At 35.6% G+C, this 20014-nt stretch overlaps 1 protein-coding gene across 2 annotated transcripts; it reads right to left on the minus strand.

The window, feature by feature from the left end:
- Positions 1–657: 657 nt before the first annotated feature.
- Positions 658–19854, minus strand: LOC125869093 (structural maintenance of chromosomes protein 6B). 2 transcript variants are annotated; one of them, XM_049549650.1, is made up of 22 exons: positions 19699–19854; positions 19122–19256; positions 18122–18198; positions 17920–17995; positions 13942–14016; positions 12929–13033; positions 11255–11424; positions 10968–11070; positions 10456–10568; positions 9769–9973; positions 8129–8260; positions 7886–8000; positions 7700–7785; positions 7508–7603; positions 6485–6621; positions 6319–6421; positions 4765–4844; positions 4590–4668; positions 4406–4463; positions 3230–3327; positions 1395–1489; positions 658–862 (listed from the first exon to the last, which is right to left on the minus strand). In XM_049549650.1, the coding sequence occupies exons 1-22, from the start codon at positions 19831–19833 to the stop codon at positions 805–807; spliced, it is 2331 nt and encodes a 776-aa protein (XP_049405607.1). In that variant the 5' UTR covers positions 19834–19854; the 3' UTR covers positions 658–804. The 2 variants fall into 2 exon arrangements, with proteins under 2 accessions (XP_049405607.1, XP_049405609.1); XM_049549652.1 differs by lacking the exon at positions 4590–4668 and having other exon boundaries at positions 4728–4844; positions 19699–19838.
- Positions 19855–20014: the final 160 nt, after the last annotated feature.

Here is a 20014-nt window from a genome sequence, read left to right on the forward strand (position 1 = left end):
CCCAACCCAACATTATATATATAATTTTAAAATTTTATTTTATACATAAAAATATTTACTTTGATATAATTTTAAATATTTCTTAATACTTTTTCAAAGTTTTTATTTTTTAATATATTATTTTAAATTTGAAACTTAAAATTCTGAATGATTCAATAAAAATTATAGTCTACATATGTTAATAATTATAATAAAGCTTAAATCAAAATCAGATTAATACTAATACAAAAAAAAAAATCAATTCAACACTAAGAATGACATTAATATTTGAATATTTGTTACATTGATTTAGACAATTAAAATACATAATCTAATTTTAATTTCCTTTAATATTTAGTCATGTAACTAATACTTAATAAACTTATTTTAGCATAATTTAGTACATTTAATTTATGATCATTTTCACTATTACTTGTTAATTTGCAATATTTAATTTACGCGATTTCATTATTTTTTTTTGTTGGATATTTTTGTCATTAATCATATCATATTTTGTGTTATTTTCTTAAGAAACATTTTAGATAGTTGTATTTTGATAGGACTAAAAAAATATTTGAAGTACAAATAAATTATATGCTTGTATGAATACTTTACCAAAAAAGAATCCAAAAAACCCGAAAAAAACCCAAGTTTTATTGGTTTGATTTGATTTATAAATTTAAAAATCAAATAATTTGACTTGTTATTTGAAAAACCCAAACAAACCCGCCATGTACACCCCTACCAAAAACCTCTTTCATAATCATACCAACCTGAAAACCCCAAAAATAACCATATCTCACAAAAAGAAAATACAAAAGCAAATCAGGAACGAGGAGCCGCCATTTGCTGCTTCTTTACTCTCTCATCCTGCTTCACCATACTGAATACAAAAGAATGTTTGACAGATCAATATTGCAACCAGTTCGAAGGAAAGATAGAGAATTAAGAAATTGACATAAATAGCGGGCAGATACAAATAGTTTTGGCTGAGCAGCCAAATGTGTAACTTCCCCTCTAATAAATGCTTGCCATATAACAGTAATTGATAAATTCTATCCAACTTTTGTGTATGAAAACAGCCATTATCCTGACTCTCTTCCTTTTCCTTTGTAAACAGGACACAAATAGTCCAGATGAAAGCTTTTATTCTGGCTATCGACGAAAAAGGATCTTTTAAAGGGAGGGGGATGAATCTATGGCAAAATAAGCATTTTAATATGCTGGGGGACGATTTGTCAGTAATGTAGAAACTGACTTTACAGACTTGGAAGATAAATTGTAAAATTGAGGAGAGACAGACTCATTAGTATGTTTAGTAAGTGCATGATCCATCCTTCTATCAATTTAAGTAGCAATAACAAATCAAGGCTTTCAGATTGATATATAACTTATTATTCTTATTTTCAGATTACCTGATGTCATGAGGGGTAATAAATATCCACTGTGATCCTTGTGCCAATGCAAAATCCACGACAGCGTCTAGGCTGATTTTTCTGCTAACTGCATCCTGTACATTAATGGGAAGTTACAGATTGCAACCAATTGACTGTTTCTCTACGATATTTAGTGCAACTAAACTTGTCCCTATGTAATCAACAGAACAAGGATTTATAGATGCCTGACAGATTAGTAAATTTCAATTCTTATTCATGATTAGGACCCGATGAGTAAACCAATCTCCCATTGCGACAGTTACCACACCATGCTTGCATCAAAAGATCCATCCATCCAGATACATGGGGTGGCACTAATCTATGAGGATATGGTCTAAAAGACAACACCTCAAGTGTCACAATTCTTTGCAGCTTCTGCATTACCCATTCGAGCTACCTTTAAATTTACAGAATAATGTAAATAATAATCTCATCCGGAAATCTGATCCCTGATGATGGCAGTTATAGTGGACAAATTGTGAAAAGCAAAACATACAGCTAGGTGGTTTCATTCATTTATCTAACAGAGAAGAGGCTTCTTATTACCTTTTATTAATGAAGGAATAGTCAGTAATTTCATGGTAAAGAGGACAATAAAAGAAAGAAATAACCAGAACACCAAATTCTAGCGATGACTTAGCTTTCAGCAGATATATGGTTATGAATGTCTTTTTTTTGAGAAGGTTATATGGTTATGAATGTTTTGCTACTCTGCCATCTGATCATTACAAACAAGTATTTGAGATATATTCTCTACTCAAGAGTGAAATCCTTCAGCTTTCAGGCAGCTTTTTGAGTTCCTTCAAAGTCATTATTCTGAATTTTCTTCTGACCAAGCTCTTTAAGCCTTAGGCTTCATTTGTTTCCTCCCTCCTTCGGGATGCAATTAATATATCAATCAACGACATAAATCAGATGATACACAAGTCTCCAACTTGTATTGTCATGTTCAATTCTATGTTCCCTTAGAGCCTGGGAGCAAAGGAGGAAAACTGGTTTATCACACTGATGATAGCTTTGTACTGAACATGGAGAGTACCAACGAAGGACTGATCCAATTTGGCAACCTGCTTGAGGAAACAGTCCACAATTGCCCTTGAAGGGCATTGCAATCTCTAAGGGATCGTTTGGTAGAGTGTATAAGAATAATGCTAAAAAAGTGTATTAGTAATGATTGCATTAATTATACATAGTTTATTTCTTATGCATTGTTTGGTTTGGTGTATTAAAAATAGCATGCATTGCATAAAAATATTTATTTACAAAGATATCCTTCACAATTATGGTGGGATGTAAAAAAAAAATTGACGGGCAATGGGTCTTTAACCATGCTGATACATGCATTAAAACCCCTTGCATTACTAATATCTAGAAATCCATGGTATTAGTAATACATAACTTATACACAATAGAGTGTATAACTAATGCCATTAGTTATCCATAGCATGAAAAAGTGTATCAAACAAGGTATTAATAATACAAAGAGTTAATGTGTACATTATTTTTGCTAATACACTCTACCAAACGACCCCCAAGTCATTTGGATATCTATTTGGAGGCACTAGAAGAAATCTAAAAAGTGACATAAACAACAATGATAGAACGGCATGATGATGATTGGACGTATATTTCAGATTCCTTTATTTTCAAGTTGAAATCAACAATGTATAAAAACTGTGTAAGTAGATGTACGTTAGAAGAAGAAACATAGCTGCAATGCGAGATGGGATAAAATCAAACATTTTGCTTAATTGTACAGGCATAAAGCATTCTTTAAGAAAGTTAAGAAAACAAAGCCAAGTTGTAAAACTCACCATAAATACATCAAATTCATCCATTGCTCTAAATGGAGCTTCAGTCATCTCATGAAGAGCAAGTGCAAAGCACAAAGTTGAAAAAGAGCGTTCTCCCCCTGATTTTACATGAGAACAAAGTTTCACATCAGGTTAAATTTACCAGGATGCTCAAAGAAGGCATCCATAATATTCTCAGGAGAAAGAATTCATTGTCAAAGATAATCGCCGAAGAGGTACAAATAAAGCATGCAATTAACAAGCAAATTAGATATAATTTAGATGGGAACATCATAATACATAGGGAAAAAGGACAAAAACTAGAGCATATATACCCTTTATACTAACGGACATACACGTGTTATCATATTATCCACCGACCCGACATTTATTAAATATCGGATCGACAGATAAAATTGTGCCACGTGTCCTTATTTAGTCTTCCGTTAAAGTGAAAGGCATATATGCTCTAGTTTTTGGACGGCAAGGGCACCAATGTCCCAAAAGTATGACGGAGGGTATCTACATACCATTTACGATAATTCGGGGGTATATTTGTCCTTTTTCCCTAATACATATATAAGCCTCGGGAAATGGGAATTGGAAAAGCTCATTTCCCTCCCTCCAACCTTCAGGTGGAAAGAAAAGGGGAAAGGATTGGCCAGGACCCTCTCCATTAGGATTTTAACATGCGGGGCGCTGCCCCCCCACCCCCACCTCCCCAGAAAGTGACTGAACCCTTGGCCAAAAGTTAAGTTTCCGTTGAGAATTAGGACATCTGATTTATAAGGCTTACGTAAGGACATGAGTCGTGACCAAAGAATCTATTGCAACCACTCATTATATCCTCTATGTGTGCACATTCATTCATACCATATCTGCAATGCAGTCTAGACAGAAAAATATTTTTTCCCTTCTGGTACTTGCAGCAACAAACTAGTCTCACATCCCAATTTTAATGATCTAAAGTTGATCTTTCTCAAGATGTTAAACAATACTTTTCTTTCCCACACCATTACCACCTGTGATCACAGTGCCAACCCAACTAGCTATGGATTACGGCTTAGTTGATTGATTGTGGTGTATCTATATAAATTTGAGACAAAAGGGATTTTACATTCAAATTTTCCACCCTAGGGCATCATCCATTGGTTCTTGCATTCACTTTCCAAGTATTTGTAAAGAATGAGAAAAAACCTGAAAGTCCTCGTGTGTCACGAACACTGCTGCTTGATGCATCTTGAGGCATTTTTACCTGAGGAATATTTCAGAGAAACAAAAAAATAGATGGGCGAAACAAAATTTAAAGAATCAGTTCACATAAATAATAATGGACTACTAGCTTAGACAAACAGAACCATGTCATGTTAGTTCAAATCACCTCTATTGAAAGAGTCTTCTCTTCATAACAAACCTTGATGTGCCCACTGATTCCTTTCTTACCCAAATGGCCGTTAAATCTAATACAAAATTGGCAATCAAGATAGTTGGGATATGAAGATACTAAGAACGAAGGAACCCACATAATATGGATATGTAAATGATAGAGATCATACTGCCATGTTAACTGGCGCTTCAAAAGAGTAGCATTTCTCTGGAATTTGCTCCATCGTAGCTCGAGGGCTTTATGGCATGCCTGACAATATGTTAAGGAAGATTTATATTAGTTAACGTTAACAAAACAAAAGGGACAGACCCAAGATGGATTACATTAGCACCAAGCTAATGGGTAAAAGAGTTTCAAATTAAAGTGAAGAAACACAATAAGAAATCCAAAAAGTATTAGGAACAAAAGACTGACTTAATATAGCACAAATTCCCCAAATGTCATAAATATTGGCTGAATTGCAACAATTAAACTAACAATTATAACGCATGGCTTAAGGAAGCATTGCCTCACTAACTCAGCTGTGAGCCAGAAACTTCAGCAAAGTTGGAGGTCAAGATTCATGATTTTAAGATGACTAGCATTTCTAGTCATTCCAATTAACTCAGAACGGGTACAGAATCTGAGAAATTAGATGTACAATTTTCACTAGTCTATCTTGAACAATCACTTAGTAGATAATCAAATACCAAGTATTTGGAGATAGCAGCTCGCAATCTATATATAACAAGAACAATTGTCTGTCTTACTGTTTACAGACAATTGTTCGTGTTACATATAGATTGAGAGCTGCTATACGATAACATTCAACTGTATGAAAATCAAAACAATCTATAGAGTCCTTTGGTTAGAGGGATCAGGAAAAATAATCCCAGTACAAATTTGATATTATTTGTCATTCATTCCAGTATACTTCTTGTAGATAAATTTAGGTATCATCTAACCGTGGTGTCCAGGTCAGCTTGCATGCACCTCAACTAACTCCACATAATACTTGTCACTCCAATATTTAGGTATCACTATCATCTTATACTTGATACAAGAGTGCATAGCAAATACACGTATTAGGTATATGGGTATTAGTGTTTAAAGCAATCCCTGCATTATAAAACTCCTCTATAACTAGTATATGGACCAAATGATCCAATAATGTTCTCTTACATTACTGGTACATTATAGGCCCTCAACCAATGTGGAAAACTCTTAACACTATCCAGTTCTATAATAAGTTCCTCCTTATATCATCTCTGGTTTTGAGAGAAAGTACTGGAGATTTTAAAGCAGATTGCTGTCTTCTGAGGAAGATCACACAACTTTGGTAAGATTTATTGCCCCCTAACATCTCTCTGTACCATCTTCAGGCAAAGATATGTGGTACCAATAACACAAAACCAATACAAATAATGCAAAGCGGTTTCCAGGAAAGCTTTCCTTACTAGCATAAAGCACCAAGCATCAGTGAGGAAGTACGTCGTTCATATCAATGGGAAGAATATATTTTTATTCACAGAACAAAATTTAACATCTAAGCACTCTTAACATGATGACAAAGCAAAAACAGATCAGTTTTCACTTTTCACATATAACACAACTACAGAGGACTTGCTGATCCTCTGTAATCACAAGAACTCCTTCATTACCATTTTCTATGAGCCCGGATTATTATTTTTTACAATTTCCAGATGGACGAGAGTGAACTATAACCATAAAGAAGGTAACTTACACCTAATTTCTCACGAAATGCTTTGTAGGTTTGCTGCTTTCTTAAAATTTTGCGTTCTTTTTTGTTGTACAACATGCGGAGATCCTCAATGGACTCTGGATGTCTGCATGGAAGTTTATAAATGAGTTTGAATAGATAAACAATCAAACCTAAATCAAATCCTTACCTCCGACTCTCTTGCTGAAGTCTTTGACTTAGCCTAGTTAAATGGGCACTTAATTGCTCCGGAGTGCTTCCATCACAGCCACCTACAGTCTCAATTTCACTTTCAGGACAGATGATTGAAGCTTTTTTGTAGCTCTCCTGCAGCCAGGGGTACAGTCAAAGCAAGGTAATGTAAGATGCTATCTCTGACATGAAATGAAAACTTAGAGCAGAGAGAGAGAGAGAGAGAAGCATATACCACCAATAAGGTAGACCATGAAGAGGGTGGACAAGGCAGTGTGCAGTTAATCATACTACTATGTAAGAGCCAATAACATTTGTGGTCATAGTTTTCGTATGGTTAGTATATAGGCTCACCAGTAACTGAATTATATCTCTAATAATCACTCTCTAAATACAGTAACTGGCCAAAGGTATACTTCCTGTTATTTGCACAGCTATCTTAATTAAAAATATTTCCATTTAAATTATTTCATAAAACTCACAACATAAGACGAATAATTTCAGAAAAAATACCAAGTGCTTGTAGTTCGATGTGCAATACCATTGTACTCTCAAAAAAGTTCTTAAAAACAAAAGGAGAAACTAAACATGATGTTTCTTTCAATTGCACGAATAACTTCCACTGACTTTTAATGAAGTGTGTAATTTGTTGGAAACCATAAATGCTTTTCCTAATAGTAACTAGATTTTATTTTAGTAGAAAAATCAAAAGTATAAGCCCCCATCAACAAAAATTGAGTGATAGAACATGGAAAATATCACAAACTCACAAATGAAAATGCATTTACAATAGGAAAACGGACTAAGAAAGCCAAAAGTCTCAATCAGTATACAACATAATATAATAATTAACTAAAGACCCTTTGAGTTTAAGCACTTCATCAAGCTTTTCTGGCTAATATTTAACTAGTTGAACATTATCATAAATAAATTTATTTTGGTTAGTACAATAATAAACAATATCTTAATCAATCCCAGTTAGTGCTCATAGACTTATATGAATATGCGCAATCATTCATACCCTACGGTTTTGCTCAAGTTCCTGATACTCTGCTTCTGCTCCATTGAGTTGGGAAAGAACTTTCGTACTCATTACACCTTCATAGTGATTCTTCTTCTGAAATAAGAGTTTAAATTGCATACCATAAATTTTGATAAACATCACCACAGGTAAGAAATAAATATGAAGTGTCAATTAAAAGTAGAGCTGAACCAATTCTGCATCTTTTAGATCTTTATCAATCATCATTAGCTCACGTTCTGCTTCCTCCAATGCACCAATTTCCACTTTTGCTGATTCTATATTTTCAGAATGGAACAGAATTTATGATAAGGACATATATAGTAGGAAATATACCTGGAGGTACTCGAACCTGACAAAGAAGCAAAATATGCATACCACACAAATTTTCAAAGGATATTTTGACATCATTAGCTTTGTTGTCTGCTTCTTTCAACCTCAGTTGAAGCTTTTCCAATGAATTTCCTCTTTCATGTATCTCATCACGGATTTTCTGTACATTGTTTTCAAGAAAATAAAACTATAGTGGAATGCCTTCTAAAAGATCAAGAAAACATTGGATTTAAAACTGAAGCCCCGGAAATGGAAGTGAAATATGGGTGGACGAAAAGAGGAACAAACCGATAGCTCCACATGAAGCTCATCTACTGTTGATACAGCGGTGGAGCTAGATTCTGCAACATATGACTTTTTAAAATCTCGCAAGCCAAACTCCTTGGACCTCAAAACTCGCTCTGCATCCTGGCGCCTCTTCTACAGGAGCAGAGAAACTAATGGTTATATCAATAGCTGTTCATTTCATTCAATACTTAGAAAACCCCACCACATATATCGGTCAGAATTACTCTTTTATCAGAACTCGTTAAAGGAAAGTTTGTAATAGCAATTTACTCAGGAGCCATAAGGATCAAAATTTTAAAGGATATGGATAACAGTCACTTAGACTACCAAGAACACTCCTTGTCTTGACCATACAAATGATGCTCCAGAAAGAATAATACACCCTATTAGATAAAGGTAGCACCAACTTCTCTGCAGTAAAAGTACATCATATTTTTCGTTTCTTTTCTTTTTAGAAGGTTTAGCATTCCTTCACTTTCAATGAGGCAGCAAACCTCAGTGAGAAGAAAAGTAACAGCAAGTCAAGGTTTCTTCTTGTACCTAAAAAGCGGTTGTATGATTCTTCAGGAAAGAACCATACATGAAAAGCATATTAAAATATTAGCAATGGATGATCTGTCTCCTCCAGTTCTCACATTTTCAAATTTTTCACCAAATATGGATACAACATCATACCTAGTGAAAGCCCACTAAGTGGGGTCTAGGAGGATAGAGTGTACATAGACCTTACAGCTACCTCGTGGAGGTAGAGAGGCTGTTTCCGAAAGACCCTTGGCTCAAGTGCATCAAACCCAAGTAAAAGAAGAAAAACAATGAAGAAACCAAGTGCATCAAACCCAAGTAAAAGAAGAAAAACAATGAAGAAAGCATAGCATTTGATATATACCGTTTCTTTGTTTCTAGGTAGTAAAATCACATTTTACCCATATATGTGGACAGTCACTCGGATGTTTTCAAACAACCAGATGAAGAGGCATTGTCCAGACAATCTAAAGATATAAATAAATCATGCAAACGAACAACTAACGAAATCAAAGAGAGAAGTTAATCCTACTAGGTCCACACGTTACTTTAATGTATCATTTTCTGAATGTTAATTGTTTTGTCAGCAAAATGATCAGTCACATAAAACCATTCTGGTGATTGGGCAAGCCACAAGCACTCTTTCTGCAGAATAATCTTTGAAGGATCCTATTTGAGAATTTGCAAGGCCATTTAATAATTTTATGTTCATAGGTTTGGGCTTTAGTGGCCATGCACTAATTTTTTCTTGCTCCAAATTTTCAACTGTCTGGTCAGAGCAAACAGTCCATGAGGCTTGATCTTTCACGAATTTATAGGACGGAACAGCAGAAGTATGATGCAATTGATAGATAGACTAATCATTATCTAGAATGGTTCGAGGATTGTGTGTATCGAGTATTCATACACAATAAAGTAATGAAATGCACATGATGACCAGAAAGCAAGGATAAACTGAGATGATATCCCTTCACAAAAGTGAGATGAAGAAAGAAAGAAAGACAGAAGAAAGCAAAACCACTTTTACTTCTGATAAAGTGAAACCTGCAACAACCTTAGAAAGGGAGTAACAGCTATTACTCTGGTGGAGACTGCACTTAACTAAAAATAACAAATACCTTAGCGTTTTGCAGATTATCATGGAGTCCTTGAAGCTCCTCATCGATACTCCTCTTCATACCCTTGCTTTGTCGAGCTTTGTTTTGTGCCTCAAATGCTTCGTTTTCTAGAGTTTTAATTTTATTATCATAAGAACCAGAAAGACGCCCACCTCTCGTATTCTTCATTGGTGGAAGAATAGTTTGGACAGAACCCCGAGAAAACCTAGGAAGTTTTGGGTATGTTAATCATGTCAGCGCAAAAAGAACTGTTCTATCTAAATGAAGACTAAAATAAGAAACGCAAGAAGAGTAAACTAGATTAGTTAAGGCTCATAAAACAAATTACAAGTTTTAAGCCATCTTGTATAACATGATGGTTATAGACTTAAAGTGAAGGATGTTCTCTTGTAATAAATAAACTATTGTCAGACTTGTTCCGTTGGCAGAGCATCAGGCTAGTCATCCTAAAACCACACAAAATAAGCCGATGGAAGGCAATTTATAGATTTATTATATCTGGGATATATCAAAAGCCAATTGGCAAATATTTTGTCCACCACGTACTAGGTGAATCTACATGTGAACCATGTGCAACATAGACAATACTTTGACCTGACTCATATGGGAAGTTACTCATGGGATTACAGAAAACAACCTAGTATGGAGATAAAAAGTTAAGCGCCATATGAGACTACATAATCTTACATTTTGTACCCATCAGAAGTGTAAACTTCTTTTAAATTTGAAATCCGTTGATCAAAAGCAACTGTTTTTCCAGCATCATAGTCTTTAACTAGAACTTGCCTCTCAGCATTACCCTAATAAGACACAGGAAATATCAAGGCACAATCAGAAACATGGAAAACAGATGCAACAGTGATTAAAGATCAACACAAGAGACTGCAAAACTGTCTGAAGTTTGTGGCAACAAATACGAATCCCAATCGGAACTAACAACTTACAGAAACCAGAAGTGAGGAGAATAAAAAAATACAGATTGCAGCGACTACGAAAGATAAGCCGAGCTACCATAATCATAATCGATATGACGATAAGGTATATTTACTGCAAATTTGTCATCATATGTCTATGCCTAAAAATCAATTAAATTTGAATTCAAAGCTGATTATGATCAGTAAGAAGCTACAGAACTAGAGAATAGCTTAGCTTTGGTAATTATCGGGAATAAAAGTTACCCACAGAAAAAGAAACTTTACCACATCAATCAAGACATTTAGTACGGTAGGATTGTCAGAACGTAGAACAGAAATTGCCGTTGGATGATGAGTCTGGGGAAGCATATGATCGGGAATATGCAACCTACACCAAAATATATAAGCAAAAGCTTGATAAATAAATAATCCACTTATCAGAAATAAACTAGATAAGTATCTATCTCCACAGAAGTGACTGGTATATTTCATCCATCAACAATGTTTAAAGAATTTAAAGCATCCCTATCAATACACACACACACGTCAAACACATAGAGAAAGATCAGTACCTTGGTCTAGAGAACTCATAAATGACAATCTGTAAGTGTTTGTAGTTCGCTTCCCTTGCGCATGCTCTTAATAAAAGGGAATCTTTATGATCAGTTACAATAAAAGCATTAAGCACCTTGCCGACGGCACATTCAATAGCAGTACCCCACTTGTCACCATCAACCAAGGTCTGTGATAGCATGTTGATAAATGTTTAGCATGAGTCTCAAAAGTTAAACAACCAGGAAAGCTAAATGTATGAATTGCAAATGCAATTAGGGTATCTGATAAAAGCAAAAAAGTGATCTATTTTGGAGTCTAAAGTGATCATCCACAAAGCTAGTTATCCTTAACTAGTGCCAAAAAATGGAGTGATTTAAAATAGACATGTCTTGAAAGTTGCTAAATCGTGTATGCTCACCGTGAATCCCCCAATTACTAGGGGATGCAATTCTAGAGGTCCCTTAGATGTGTGTTCAATCCACCATCAAGACAGTTTTTTGTTAGTATGAATTTACTTTTACAGAATCTGAACCTTACTTTAGTGCAACCCAAATTAGAGGAAGACTCTCAAAGATCCCAAATGGAAAAAGAAGCTTTGGTCAAGGAATGAAAGCTCTGGCATAAATAAGAGTTGGGAAATAGTAAATCATCCACTATACAAGAAATTGGTCGGGTACAAGTGGATGTTCACTGTGAAACATAAAGCCAATGGTTTGATTGAGAGGTTCAAGGCCAGATTGATACCAAAGGGATTCACTCATACAGATGGAGTAGACAACCAGCAACCATTTGCTCCTGTTGCAAAAACAACACAACCAGATTCTTGTAATCCTGTGCAGCCAACCTTGGCTGGGAATAGCTGTCGTTTGATCTCAAAATTCCATTCCAGCAAGAAAACTTGAAAGAAGAAGTGTATATAAAGATTTGTCCTGGATTTGATGATTAGAAAACTCGAGAAAAGCTGTGTAGATTGAAAAAAAAACTTTTATACAGGTTAAAACAGACTCCTAGGGCATAGTTTAACAGATCCAGCAAAACCATGATCTTTTTCAGTTATAAGCAAAGCAATGCATTGCAGATCACGCTCTCTTTATAACACATCACAAGGGCAATCACTCTTTTTATAATTGACATTGATGACAGTGATAACAAGAGCTGGCTCGACTGAAGAAGCTCTTGGCTCAGGAATTTGATATCATGGATCTAGGGAAGCTGCAATATTTCTTCAGAATTGAAGTAGCCAGATCACAAACAGGAATCTTCATCTCTGAAAGGAAAAATATTTTGGATCTCAGGAAATAAACTGGTATGTTGGGTTACAAACCAGCAAGATTGCCAATGGAGAGCAACCATAAGTTGCAAGCAGGGATTAAGATTCCATAATAAATAGTAGTATCAGGCAGACCCTCATCCATTATTAAAAAGAAATTCCACATGCTTAGCCAATGAAAAAAAATCAAGCGTGCACAAGAGCGGGCGTGTTGAAGACATAATTAGTAATTAACAGTGTGCTCTCTTTAATAGCTTAACCTTTTAGACGAGATGGTCACAAACTTCAACAGTTATCTTGTAAGCTCAGGAAAGAAAAGCAGGACAAGATATACCTCACTAATGTACAATGAGTTTTCTCTCACATAAAGCAGGACAAGATATACTTCACTAATGTAGAATGAGTTTTCTCTATCACATACCACATGAGCACCTATTGGACCAATCGGTGCCCTGTTGAACTTTCTATGTTGTCTTTCAATTACCTCCAAGAGGCCCATCACTCTACCTCCTCCAAAGGCCGTAACCTGAGGGGGGGAAATCAGTGTCAAACAGCAACATTTGCAGAAAAAGAAAGAAAAAATAATCACTTAGGCAATGCAAATAAGTCAGTCAGTTCGTGTGTGTAAATCCTAATACAAATTCTTATGCTAACAGGGGACAAAACACAAACCAGATGAAACTACAATAAGATTTAATTGTATTTAATATTATCTTTAAAACTTACATTGTCACGAACTTTGACCTTATTATATAATTCAGCTCCCCAAAAAAATCCCCATATGGAATACTCAACTTCTAATGTAGATTAATACCCAAATAAACTGAAAAAAAACCACACAAGGCTGACACAAACAACCCAAAATCTGCAGGATAGTTCTGCCAAGCCTCGGTCTAATCAACTGAACTAGGACTATTTGTAAACATTATTTAAACCCCAACATACTTGAGGGAATAATCAAGCAATTCATTCCCCAAATTTCTTTTCTTTTGACAAGATCATAGCTTATTGTTATAATACGTCACAGAAAGCAGAGGTAAATCCATACCAGAAAAAGCATAAGAACATCCAGAGAAAGATTGAGTTACTCTTCGCATTCACTCAACAAAAATAAAAATAAAAACACAGGATGATTGCAGAAAATGGCATTATAAGTAACTGAGCTCTTGATAACCAAAAAACAATCTAACAGGTGATCTTCAAAACAATTGATGAAAGTGGTAAATAAGATGGTTCATCTAGGTCAATAGAAAATCATATGGTAATGCCAAGATTCAAACCTATCTAGCTATAAATTTAGAAGACCACCAAAGTATCAGTTGTTAGGGTCGGGGAAGCTAAGAACTTTGCAATGAATTTCCTTTCTTCAAGCAAGCTAAGAAGAATAAAAAAGCTCTAAGCAAAACACTAGTCGAGATACTAGAGGCAAGATACCTTGTTGCTTTGATGAAGTTGAAACTCACGAATGCGAGAGCGGATGTCACGATCCCTCTTGTCATACTCTTCAATCTTAAAGAACCAAATCAAAAGTACAAATCCATTATTTCCAAATCAAAAAAAAAAAAAAAATGAATTGCATCTAAAAAAATGAAATTAAGGGCAAAATGAAATATATTAGGAGACTACTCAAGAGTCCTTTTACTTCCCTGTGGCTTTTGAGTTCTATAAAAAAAATCAAGAGCTAAAATCAAACATTTCCTTGGAATAGAGTTTCTAGCAAAGTCGTCAACACAATCAACATTGCATTTCGTTCCAATTCTACCCTTTTTCAGCAAAAGCTAAAGAAAAAACAATACTAGCAGTGCCACAGCAGCAGTATTAGCAGTAATAATCCTAACAATAATATCAAATGACAATTAATGATAGAATCAACAAGACAAAAAATACCTAACAAGTTTATATATGAAACCTTTGTTGTGCTAATATGCCTAGTGCAAGCCACTTATATAAGAAAAATGAAAAGGAGAAAATTGAAGATGGATGTCTCAAACGGTTGTTAAAGGAACTAAACAAAGAATAAAATAAGTACAGACTTGCATTAATGATAAAGATCTCTGGGGAAACCGCTAAAAAAAGGCCTTCTATGCATTAATTACACAGAATAAACATACTGAAATTTTAGTCGGCATAAGAACTGATGTTTAGGGTTGCATAATTAGACTTTCAGGAGGGGGGAAGGGGAGTTCAAGTGTTTAGGATGTTGCACCATTAGCCATCATGTGTGGGTTATATAGAAAGAGAAATAGTAAAGCGTTTGTAGAGTATTGTTTTGAGTTTCCTTTTGGTGTAACCATGAGATCCCCATATGTACAGAAGATGGGGTTTCTTTTGTGTAAAATTGAATTTTGTTTGTAAGTTCTCTACCTTCTGATATACAGCTTGGATAATGGGTTGTCCACATCATTCATATATTTATTTACTTTACCAAGAAAAAGATGTCTTGTTTAGGTATAATTAAAATGGGACTCGGTGCTTAAAGAAGATATATACAAACTTAATGAAACAAAGTATACATATAGGCATTACCAACAAGTCAGATTTGAGAGGGACTACACAATTTGTTGTGGTATACCTGTTGATGTTAATATAACTTTTACCTTTATCAAAATAAGTATGATTAGTTACACATTATTGAGTTGTGTCACAGGGGCCAGGAGGTATACAAAAGGGCACTGAGTGGGGGGTTTGATCTCCCCCTATTGTGGGGCATCACCCAAAAATCACACGTCTATGAAGGTTATGTCCCCATACAGAGGACACAAGAATCGATCATCATTCAAATATTCCAACTGAATGGCAAAATGACAAGAAGAGAGACATAGATGGGGGCATATATCCATCTATATTGAATTGCAGATTTCAAAATGACGAAATCATTTTTGACTGGGCAAAAAAAAGGTCTCCTATTGAAAACGGTTAAGAAAATCAAAGAGGAGAAAACACGTTTAGATATTCCCACATACGGCAGACCATCTTTCTTATGTACCCACAGAGCAGACAATTTATGCCCCCACAGGGAGGGCCAGATTATATGCTCTCATAGTGTAAACCAGCCTAGCCCCTCACCCACAGAGAGGGACAGTTCAGTGATAGCTAATAATATTGCTCTACAATAAGGCTACTTCTGGCTTATTTTACTCGGATCCTCCTAAACTGTTTTTTTTTTGTAAAATAAAAGGCTTATACCAATTTTGAAAATGCTGTACTGAAAATCAAAAGCAGCTCGATAGCCCTAACTAACAGTAAACACAACTCTCTACTAATTTGCTACACATGCCTAGTAAAACTACACTAATTCTTCCCCTTGCTCTAAGGATACAAATTGAAATGCTCAAATTTCTGTGCTATCTTCCTCCTCACAGCTCCTGCGTAAAAGATCTCCTGAATAATGTATCAAGTAATAGCTTCTGGTTTTGTTTTTGTTCAAGGATTCTTTGATTTCTCTCATACGTAATGTAGTATATACATGCAGCCATAGCCATCCAATAAATTTCTACTATAGTACTTCGTCATCTAGCATACAGTGCTGCCAGTTTAATTCTTCTTGCCAGTCCATAGGTGTTCTAGATAGCTCCTGCCACTTAAAAGCTTACTCCATAATTGAGCTTATACTCACATTTAAAGAACAAGTGTGTCTATCTCTGTTGAGCACAAAGGGACTAACCTGATTGCTAATCATAAACAAGTTACCAACATATCCCGTATAAAAAGTATGCCATGTGCTACAAGTCTTAGGATTAAAATCCATTTAGGAGATCCATAGTTTTTGCACACTAATATCCTCTGTGGTACCTTAGGGAACTCCCCTGTCACCATGAGATATATTATTTGAATAGAGGAACCTTTTCATGTTCATTAGGTCACTTTCCTCGACTTTCAAAACTTTTTGCACCATACAAGAAGCCTGCTTTGGTACAGTATTCCAGACTTGTTTCCTTTTGAAGTAGTAGGCATGCATCCATTTCACCCAAAGCTTATTTTTCTTACTACAGAGGTTCCATAACAGTTTGCTAACAGCAGCTCTGTTTCATACTTTAATGTCCAAGATGTTCAAATTTCCCAGGCTAAGAGAGCTCTTTTAATTACTTCAACACGTCCCCCAGTCATCTCCTACACATGGCTTCTACATTTTCACAACTTTAGTAGACAAGACAAATATTTGAGACCAAACTGTTTGATTTGAGAACAAGACATAACTGAATCCTAGAATTAGTTGTCCAACTTGTTACCTTACCCATCATTCACTCAATCAATGGTTGACATTGAACAACAGATAGTTTAGGATTTAAAGGCTCCTTTAAATACTGAAGGGCATCTCCTTTTGAAAAGTCCAGCATGTCTATAATCTATTGTTGACATCTATCCCCACTCCACCAAGATAAATGAAAACTCTCTGCAGATGCTACAGAAAATTCTTGGAAACATTCAACATCCCCCTAAAATGTTGCTGTGCAAATGTTAAATCCTCCAAAAAACTGATGCGGTGCCATTTTATGAAGATCCAAGCAACATAGGTCGTGGTTGATGCTAAAGTATGTTGGTGTACGAAAGGAACCCTTCCTAGTGTCATGCTCACAATTGCATTTTTACATACACAATGTGTGCACTTTGAGTGCATAGTTCCGCATTAGCATGTGTAGCCATTCAAGCTCTTAGGGTGCCATGCCAGCTCCAACTTCAGTAGAATAGAGCCCAGTTCAATTTGATACAGCACAGTTCATACATGCAGTTGCATCAGCGTATGCAGAGTGGTTAATATGATCAAACCTTCGGGCACATCATCATAGTAGAATTGGTCAATCCAGTCAGCAAACAGTTGCATCACAGCATATATTGAATAGCTCTTATAGAAGACTTGTCCCAAATTGTTAGGGATGGATCGAGGGAGCTTACTGGATCCATCTGACTGACCCCTTATATCTATGTTTACAGAACCCAAGCATTCCCTGCGACAGACGTCTGAGTATCAGCGATACTTTCAGCTGTCATGGTGAGCCTTCCATTCTTCCGGGAGGCGGTAGCTTTGTCTTTACTTTATAACGTTATGTTTCTTTGTGGCTTTGTGCTGCATCGCAACTTTATTTCACTCTGCTTTATTTAGATGCTCCATGGTGATAATGTATTGTGGGTGACTGTTGATTACTTTCGACACTGTTTTACAATTATGATTTTTTATCATATTATGCAATATATGACTGTTCTTTGAGTTAGATGATTTCACATATTGGTCCAGTAATGAAGGGTTTACTCAGTGGGCAATGGCTCAATGTGTGCCAGTCAAGTCTCACCCAATTTTGGATCTTGACAAAAAAAAAACACAGAATCGATCAAAAAGGTTATGAAGTCAGGACAGCTTTCCGCATACTCTGGCATGCTTGTTGAACAGTGGAAAATCAGCTAATATCTTCATACCTCATGAACAATTTTGTTTATCTCATCCTTCGCTTGATTAATTTGATCTATTAAGGTATCTTCTTCATTCCTCAACCTGCCATATTACAGCTTCAAAACTTCAGCTGGATCGAGAGAATAATTTCTTAAAAAACAAACATTACTCGTGAAGGAGTCAAATAGTTACACAATCAAATATTTCAAAAACACTATATTCTATGACCTTTGAAATACAACATTGGCACTGTCAATCTCAGCTTGGAACTCCTTCAGTTTCACCTCCATATCAAGTTCTTCCGCCTACAGTAAATTGGAAGGTAGAAGCATGTAAATCACTTTCACAAGATAAACATAAAACCCCACACTTATTCAGTTGAAGAATTGAATTCAGCAATATATACATTTTTCCTAGATGACTAGTTTAATTCTTAGTTTTCACCCAGTTGAACCTCAAGCTACAGTAAACAAAGGTGCAGTGAGGATTTGGAGTTTATAGGTTCTGAACTTGCCACCGAACTCAAGGTTCGTTTTAGATATTGGGTTCACAATTGCATATTTCTACATGTTTAATGGATTTCCTAAAATCAAGCAAAATCTACTAGGTTCGTACAAACCCAACTTAATATTGAAGTCCCCACCCCCCACCCCACCTCACAGAAACAGCTTTTATATAGAGGCATAGACACTTATCTGAAATCCTAGCTTATTCACCATGGCTGGAAACACGCTGGAGTATCATTTTTTAATCAAAAGGCTATGCTACTCATACAAAACGAGAAGATCTATTGAGGTCAAAATCAATTTCAACATCACGGTACAAGTTTCAACCCTTACACTAGAAATGCCTACAACTTATAACTCCTACATTAACCTCATCCATGGAACGCGACCTTGCTGGGTGATCACAAAAGAGATTTATGCCATTATTACTAGCTATCCTCAAAGTCAGCATATAACATCAGAAAGCCTCACCGATCCCTACCCTCTGAGAAAGTAGAGTGAAAAGTTTCATAGTGTGCAGTTGACTTACAACTTTTAACTTAAATACTGGAATGCTACTGTCAAATTAGGAACCACATCACATCAAGAAAGGCTTGAAAGGAATATCTGAAGTTACGAAGAAGGAGCATATTTCCATTCTAGGGTTGCAATATCAGGGTGTACTGAGAACTAATTATATAGAGTACCAATTCACAGAGGTAAAGAAAATCTGTGTAGAGGACCTGTGTATTTCTAATATTCTGCTCATCCATATCACGTATTTGTTGTTCAAAAATCTTGACCCGTTTTTCCATCTTTTGAATGTAATTAAATTTACGACCATGCTCCTCTTCCAGCTCAAGTTTTTCCTTTGTAGCCTAACAAATGAAATTCAAATAGATTAGAAAAGTTTCGGCCACAAAAATAAAAGCTAGAGAAAGAGCATTTGAATGTATACAGCATTTGGTCATTGCCAGCAGGAAATACAGCCAAAGGAGTAAACATAGCAAGTATTGTACGTTTATTTTTGAAGTAATAGATCACTACTGAAGATGATAAGTATACATGCAGATGACTTGATTTCTTAACTCTAGATGGACATATGGAAGACGTAAGGAGACAGATAAAAATTCAATATAAAGAATGGGTCTAGAAGGAGTGACAGGAATAGTGAGGATTCATATAGGACTACAAGAGTAGCAGAACTGGGCATCAGCTACAACTCAAACTAGGACGACAATAAAACCATCGTCTCATCATCATACATATCAAATAATACCATCCAAATCAGAAATAAAATATATGAAATTGCACACATACCAAAGAAAGACTCTGCTTCAACTCGTCTGTCATCCTCCTCACTTCTGATGTCTTTTCCATCATATGAGCAATTTGAGCTTTCTTCTTGGTTAACTGATCATTCAATTCCTCCATCTTCCTCTGAAAACCAAACATGTTTGCTTAGCGTGCTATAGAGTTCTAAGAATAAGACATCACATCAAACAATGTGAAGAGACAACTGAAATATGCAAGAACAACATACCCAGTGAAATCCCACAAGTGGGATCTAGGGAGGGTAGAGTGTATACAAACCTTACCACTACCTCGTGGAGTAAGGTCTGGGGAGGGTAGAGTG

This window comes from Solanum stenotomum, chromosome 6 (genome assembly GCF_019186545.1).
Source record: "Solanum stenotomum isolate F172 chromosome 6, ASM1918654v1, whole genome shotgun sequence".
NCBI classification, from domain to species: Eukaryota; Viridiplantae; Streptophyta; class Magnoliopsida; order Solanales; family Solanaceae; genus Solanum; species Solanum stenotomum.

What these genes read in the sequence shown, in the direction of transcription:
- LOC125869093 (XM_049549650.1), bottom strand. Translation starts at nt 19,833, where the DNA reads ATGTTTGGTTTTCAGAGGAAGATGGAGGAATTGAATGATCAGTTAACC. An exon ending in AGAATATTAGAAATACACAG is followed by an intron (nt 18,199 to 19,121) that starts GTCCTCTACACA and finishes AATTTACTGTAG; the next exon opens with GCGGAAGAACTTGATATGGA. An exon ending in CTTCAGCAAGAGAGTCGGAG is followed by an intron (nt 6,422 to 6,484) that starts GTAAGGATTTGA and finishes ACTTCCATGCAG; the next exon opens with ACATCCAGAGTCCATTGAGG.